General features: G+C 32.1%; 1 protein-coding gene across 1 annotated transcript; it reads left to right on the forward strand.

Moving 5' to 3' along the window:
* Nucleotides 1–366: 366 nt before the first annotated feature.
* LOC132746205 (uncharacterized) lies at nt 367–7,983 on the forward strand. The gene is made up of 2 exons (XM_060735279.1): nt 367–661; nt 7,274–7,983. Exons 1-2 carry the CDS (start codon nt 549–551, stop codon nt 7,527–7,529), a joined length of 369 nt encoding a protein of 122 aa, XP_060591262.1. The 5' UTR covers nt 367–548; the 3' UTR covers nt 7,530–7,983.
* The last annotated feature ends 356 nt before the right edge of the window (nt 7,984–8,339 follow it).

Here is an 8,339-nt window from a genome sequence, read left to right on the forward strand (position 1 = left end):
CCACTCTAAATTCGTTCTTGAAATTTTGCATATCGACTAAAACGAAGGTAAGCTTCTTGAAAAACAAGAAAAAAAATTGTATTGTTTCCCATCATTGTAAAATTATCTGCCTTTGAATTTAACGAAAAAGTCCAATTCAAGGGCAGATAACTCGAAAATGAGAACGGTGACCCGAATTTATTTCAGTTTAAAATGTTTCTGTTATCATATTCTAACAACATGTGAAGTTTTAAAAAATTCTATAGAACAGTTTTAATTTTGCCTATATGTTTATTTGAAAACTCCCCAAAACGTTCTTAATTTTATAAAAACCTCGACATTTTGTTTATTCTCGACTTTTCGCATGGCTAATTATGAGAAATATGTTTAAACCAAATAAACTTTGTGCTCTCTAGGTAGTTTAATGTTGTGTAAAAGTTGATATACATTTGTATTTCAATATGTAACGTTATTGCGTCGTATAAAGAGGAAAATAAGTTTCTAAATCCTAAAAAGATTCTTAGATTATAATTGTATTCTTTGAAATTGGAGATTAAGGGGTTTTTACAATGGCTTTACAACTATATCCGTCAGAAATCTTTTATTCACAAGACAGCATTAGCTGTCGTTTCTCTGACGGAAATCTAATCGGCGAGACACTTGACGAATTATGTGAGGGCAGGTAAGATTTATAACTTGTAATATTAGGATAAAGACAAAATTTGTTCAATTTAAATTTTAACTTCGTATGTAAACATGACAGTGTATCATTCTAACATTTTCTATATGAACAAAGAAGACCAGTCACAACAACGCACTTGCCGTTCTTACTGCCTCCCCCTTGAAAAACTTATTATTAGACATCGCTTGCAAGCGGCGTCTAGTAGATATGCATTTGTCCATACAGCAATGGGGAAAATTTTAAACTTGATTTTGTGTATATTCTTTTGTTTTAACAAAATCACACTGTTCTCAAATTTTCTAATAGAATAGCTTTTCTGGTGTACAACATGTCACGGAGCTTTATGGGATTTGAATAAACGTCTGAAATGATAATGTCATGTTTGAAAATCATATTCTTATTATCATTATCTAATTTTATCTACTTAATAAATAACGTTCCAATGAGCCAGTCTATAGTCGATTGTTCTAAAACTTAACCGTTGAAAGAGGTTATGACTGAGGCAGTGTCACTTACTTCATTTGCTCCGCCTCTGTTGAAGTTCGGCTCCGCCTTAAATTGTCGCAAAAATTTAAAATGATGCCCCGTATGCTAGCATTTAGTATTCGTTGACGGGGCAGAAGGGAACCAGGACAACTTTAATCAATATCACTTCATTAAATTACAAGTCACAAAGCCTAAACCACACCCATTATCAGAGAGGCGGTTCTTCCGCAACCGTAAACTCGTTACGCGGAGATCACTGCAGAACAGTTCGTCCTCAAAATCATTCGAACATTATGCAATTCGTACCAATATTTGAATGGATATATTCTCGGCACTTATTTCTTGAATTCATTTTAAATATACCAATGAATTCAATTTTACTTGTTATCCAATTTATTTTGCTTCGATCAGACGTTTCAATCTTTGTCGCAACAGAAAAACATTTTAGAATTTCAGACATGGCATTACTTTGTGAATTTATGCATTAGGTTCTACATTTTCACAAAAATATGCAACTTTATTATTAAACAACGAGCACATACAAAGAACATGGCGAGAAAATTTGAGCTATGCTTCGGATATTCAACTGTAATAGAGAACGATTTTCAATGCTGATTGACTGTTCACATCATTTGGCGGCGTCTTTGATGTGCAGCATCAACATTTAACTTGTACATAATTTTAGTTTTGTTTAGAATTAGATCATTGTCTTAGTTTCTTATTAATTCACTATATATTATGTATATAGATTAAGAAGTCACTTTTATATTATGGTAAAAATTTTTTTTTTTGCTAATCTGTGCATGTAACTTCAAATTTGTACCATTTATAGACAAATCACTCACCCATCAGTAGCTATAGATTATAAATAGTTTTTATCAGATTATTATGAAATTTGGTAACCTTGTTGTTATTTAAACAAAGTGCATATACATGTATATACAAATATAATCACTATATACATGCGTCCGAAATAGGGTTATGATCAAGGAAATTCCAAACACTGTTTCATTGTAGTAGTTGTTGAACTTTTTCCGAAAGATTCGTTGACCGAGTTATCCGCTTAAACTAAAAAATATTTTTCAAGTACATAATTATTGTTTTATTTGTAATCAGATTGTTTTTCTTTTGTGTGTGTAACAATAAATAAACACAAACAACTTCAGGAACGTGCTTAAAATTTCTCATTTATCTAGAAGAATTATCGACAGTTATGTCACTGTTAGGGATATATTATGCCGTACCTAATATCAAGCTAAATTGTGCCCGAGTTGGTTCTGCACATCGCATTTTCATGGTTACGTCAGCATTTTTTCTTTTCTTACATTATTTTTGGTTTTAGATATTTTTCAACGAATTGTATTTTAGTTTCTCGTGAATTTATGTCAAACAATACTATTTGAGAACATTTAGATTTACACACATTCGATTTAAACAGGTTAGAGGCAACAGTCGTAAATAGAGTGATCATTGAGGAATGGAAGAAATTTAAATATATTTATATACAAATGATCCAAAATTGTTAAAAAAATATGCTGCAAATTGATTTCAGAGTTTTAAATGGGAGTTTTAAATAGCATGTCAATACTATTCAATCTTTTCAATGACTGTTAAAATCAAATACATTCAAATTTGCTAAACCGTTATAGATCTATGTATTTAACTTTAAATTGTACAACATAATAAATCACTGCTTATAAAAGAGAATATGAAAATGATTTCTGAAAGAAAAACCATACAGACGCAAAAATATAGTGCACAATTGCAGATTTGAACTCGAAAAAAAAAACGTTTTCTTAACATAAACTTTTCATAATTTGAACTCTCTAACCACTACGCTACTCGGACTAACGTGCCCATACCGACTTTTATTCCTTTATCTTGTAATAAAAATGCAAATAATTGTAATAACGGAATTACTAATGCACAACCCATTATATCAAAATGGTACGACCGATTAATGTAAACGTAATCGTGTTCGATTTATATTTCCATTGTAACATGAAAATAAAAAAGAGAATTGATTTGGTATTTTGACATCATATCTGACATCATATGACTTTTAAGCATGTCCATATATCACTTTAATAATATTATGCAATTTATTACATACCCGTGCCGCTTTTGCGACTCCGTAAAAAATGGTATTGCACGGCCGTGCATATACACCGTGTAATCCAGTAACGCCGGAATGTGAAAATAACGCACGATTCGCAGAATTGTGCAATATATCGTGGATACCTGATATGATTTCCAACACGGTAAGAAAACTGGCCAATATATTTTTATTTAACAGAACTGAAAAAAATCAATAGCCGCAAACGGCTGCAAAGACATAACTCTTTATCCCTCATCAAGATTATTTCCATGAAATTGTTTACTTTTCAAGATCATTCCTGAAAATGATGACTTCACTATCGTTTTGAGCGGAATTTTGGCTTTTTGTCGGCTCTTATAAGTACAGCAATGCATATTATACCGTATAATTTCAATTTTCGGTAGGCAAGTGACATGAACCTAACTTCTTGTGATATAGAAAATTGAAATTAAACTGATAAAATGTGATTCAAGCCGTTTTTATGAGCCTCATTGAGGTAACGCCGATGTACGTGAATTGTGCTTCGCGGTAACGCTGGAAAATGTGATTTGTTTCTTATATGGTACAAAATTATTACACTTTATTTTAACGCCTTTTATCGGCGAATATTATCAAATTATTTGCGACCTATTGTCAATGTATTTTCTTCGTAACTTATTAAGAAATATGTGATAGTTAGATCTTGACAAACTTTCAGCATTTTGATTACATATAGTTGACAATTGTTTCCTGAAATAAAATTATTATTTGTGAACATGCTGCCCACGTCTGATCTTGTTAGAAAATAACAACAATAAGCTTAGTTTGCAAATATATTGAATATAAAAATAAAAGAAAACAATCAAGAGAAGAAGTGTGTGTATATTTTATGCCTGTAATGTTTGAAAGTCTCCATATCTCCTATATTGTGTTGGCGTGATGCGAAACCAAACCAAAACAAATATTTGGCTGTAGCACTTTGCCTGGTGAATTTCTGTAAAAATGGATTCTTTATTTAATTTATTTTTTTCTGTAATATATGGAAGTAACTTGTATTCAAAACTCAAAAAGATAATTTGCTTAGAAACTATACTAGTAATGCCCAAAACTTGTAAAAGATAACCTTATTGTCCTCTGCTTTAGTTGAATAAATTAGAACCCCTGGGCTACTCTTAAGGTTTCTTATTATATGTTAACTTGTATGGGAAAAACATATGAATCTACCGTAAGAGTTTATGCTAGGCATTACCATATACTTTTACAAAACGTATAGGACTAATGAACCTTAAAGAGGCCACCAGTACAGAGCCAGGTCACATCCATACGAGTGACAATTTTCTAACTCAGGTAGCTCATTTGTACAAATACATTAAATATCTAATAGCAATCTCTCAGACTTAGAATGAACTGTTCCAAGTTTACAGCTGAGCAAAACCATTTCATAAATTTACCAGGTAAAGGGTGACATAGACTAAAGATAGGTTGAATATATTTTGGTTACTTACTCAATGTACATGTATATGGATAGCTAATAGAGATGTGTTTGTAGAAGATTTCATCTATCCATGCCATGATGGTCTTAAAGCTGCATGCATCCAGATGACCCAAAATATTTCAAGAAAATTAAACTTGGAAAAACCATACTAAATCTTTGAGAAAAGTGATCAAATTAAAGATTCAAGTGATAATTTATATCTTATGTGCAATTAATGACTGTATTTTGTCGTATTTATCACCATATTTTCTACTGCGTTACTAACGCAGTAAGGGGCTATTTATGCATATTTTGACCTCTTTTTGGTAATTTACGTGGATTTTAAGAGCCGATTGTAATGTGTCAAGTACTGTCTTTGTTCATTTCACAATATTTTACCTTTAAATACATTTTCAAAATTTTCATGAAAATTAGGATGAATCTGGAGGCGTGCTGCTTTAAAGTGGACTTCTTCATGAAGAGTGAGAACAATGAAAAATCCTATAATTTAACAAACCCAATTTTCACAACTGCCATCTCAATAGGTATTGAGAAATTGCTACCCCGTTGCTACCCCGTTGTTTCCTTGAGTAAGAAAATGTTCATGCATTGCTTCGTACTCACTTCAACAAAGATATTAGGAAGCTTATAACTCTGTGGTTTAAGGGACGGATTCGATATATCTTGTTTTTCTACGCAATCAAAATGAAATAAATTCTGTATAAAAAGAATTAAAGTTTCCCTAAAAAATTATTTGGAAAGTGCTGATTCTCGCCGATTAATGGCGTTAAACATGTGTAACTGTTCAGTACCATATATGAAAAAAATCACATTTTCCGGCGTTACCGCGAAGCATTTTTCACGAACATCGGCGTTACCTCATAAAAACGACTTAAATCCCATTTCATCAGCTTACTTCAATTTTCTTTATCACAAGAGTTTGAGAAAATGTCACTTGCCTACCTAAAATCAAAATAATACCGTATAAAATGCATTTTGTACTTATAAGAGTCGACAAAAAGCCAAAATACCGCTCAAAACGATAGTAAAGTCATCATTGTCACGAATGATCTTAAAAAGAAAACAATTTCTTGAAATAATTTTGATGAGGGATAAAGAGTAATGTCTTTGCAGCCGTATGCAGCTATTCATTTTTTCAGTTCGGTTAAATAAGAAATATATTGGCCAGTTTACTTACCGCGTTGGAAATCCTGTCAGGTATCCGCCAATTATTGCACAATTCTGCGTTACTTATTGCACAAATCGTGCGTTTTTCACATTCAGGCGTTACTGGATATACACGGTGATATATATATATTTTGACGTGAAGTCATTTGCGTTATGCCAACATAGTGTAAAGATGCGCTAAATGTTAGCGTAACTACAAGTGCTTCAATGAAAATTGAATAAAATTGAATCTCCTGCTAGCATAATACTGTTTTATTCAACGAGTTCGATAAATTTAGTATTGAATCTACACGAATACAATATTCTTCTAATCACATTACTAAAATAAGAACAGTTTACAGTTAAGAATGTAATAGTACATTTTAAATTCTAGTGTAATGCCAACATAAGCGCTTGAGCGCTATGTTTAAGAAATAATATCGGATCTACCGGCTATTTAACACCGACTTGGAGTTTTGTGTCGTAGGAATTGGCCACGAAGACCGTTTTTGCATTAAAACGACAAACCCGTTGATAATAGACGATAAATACCGCTCAACCCGATATTATTTCGATTCTAACAAAGATTACTAATGCTATTTTTTTTTCAAGCGGAGATTACTTGCCGAATTTCATACATCGCACCCTACTGTTGCTAAGATATAGACACTTTTAAATAAAATTGATAATAAAAAATAAAAGATATTTTATAAAGTTTTCAATAATTAAAACTTACGAGTCAGACTGGATTGTATAGTGTATACATCAGCGCTCTTTAAATGAGACCATTCTAGCGCCTTTATGAATGAGTTGTATACTTACGATGACGCCGATTTGGTATAATTAATAGATATCAACATAATAAACTTTATGAATAGATATTGATCAAACCTGTGGTGGTAGTGTATGTTAGATATTATTTTAGCATTTACGTTGTACAAACGGAAAATATAAATGAAAATGTGTGGTTATTATTATTGTCTTTAAAAATTGTTAACTATATTATCGAGGGAGTAAAATTAACAGCCGCATATACCTGCACCGTGGATTATGTGATATTATAATTTTATTTAACTCGTTCAATTAATTCTGTATTGCACCTGCACTCATTCCTTAATTGGTAGCCCTATCTGTATCATAGGGGAACGTGTTAGAATGCATATTTACAACACTTTCGGTCCTTCTATGTTCAATAGGGAAAAATGCGGATCGTGTTGGAATGTACAATATTGCACGGCAGTCGTTCAGCTGTTAGTAATAAGTTACTCAGGCCGACGGTCTTCGTGATTTTTTTTTAATGCGCCATACCGTGCACTATTATACAACGCACTCTAAAACAAGATCAATTTCCTTTATCTTAAACATTCAAATATATAAATGCTATAAATTTGTTTAAAACCTTTCACAGGCTCAAAGTATCTGACATAGATCCAATCTCGGTGACGAAAGTAAATGGTCAGTGGATCACATGGAATAACAGAAGATTATGGGTATTTCGTCACCTAGAAAGATTCGGCAAATGCAACAGAATTGCAGTCAATAATATGGTTTCACTGCCCAAATATTTCCACATGACATCCAAAAGTGGAGGACAAGCCGTTGAAGTGAGAGGTGAACCAGGTGGCCGATGGCATAATCAGCGTTCCGCTTGTTCTATTTGCTGAAATCCGGATTAAGTCTTCTTACATTTAAGCTGCCGTAGAGACACTGACTATATAATATTATAACTACACATGAAAAAAAATGAGATTTAAATATTTTGTTATGATATGAAAAACGCATACCATACGTCTATAGAATACTTTTATACTGATGCGAATTTTAGAATCAGTGATTGAAAAATTCAGAATTTCAGGGTTAATGAAATGATAAATGCATATGAATGTTATTTCATACTAGTAATTATTGGCGCCGCCGGGAACGGCGGTCTTATATGGAATGTTTCAAATGACCGGAAGTACCTTGTAGGAGCGGTTTATTGATGTGCTACATGTATAAAGAATGATAATGAAAATTGTTTTATTCAATGTATCTTATACGTTCGAAATGTTGATATTCTGACACAAAAGAAAATCTTTAATTAAAGCATATTTTTTTCTCATAAAACTAAAGATTTGACGCATGTTTTCAAAATATATCTGAGCTTCTCCTGATGACTGGTTTAGTGTATGCCAACTTAAAAGAAAAAAGTTAAGTAGTTATTTATTAAAAGAATTTTGTCACTGTACGTGACGGCGAAATGAACCTCATTGGTTGTCCAGAATGTGTAATAGAATGTTAGCTTTATGTTAACAATTTACATTATTCTAAGCTGTTAGAATTAGTTCATGAGAAAAAATAATACCTAAAGAGTACTTAGTAATACTGAAAACTTGGCTCTTATAGTCTTAAATAATAATTTTTTGAACCGTCAATGGTTTGTTAGATGGCTTGGTTTGTTTGAGCAGTATTAGTCACAATAGACACGTGTGCGC

Source organism: Ruditapes philippinarum, unplaced genomic scaffold (assembly GCF_026571515.1).
Source record: "Ruditapes philippinarum isolate M1 unplaced genomic scaffold, ASM2657151v2 ctg9934_1_1_1_1, whole genome shotgun sequence".
Lineage (NCBI taxonomy): Eukaryota > Metazoa > Mollusca > Bivalvia > Venerida > Veneridae > Ruditapes > Ruditapes philippinarum.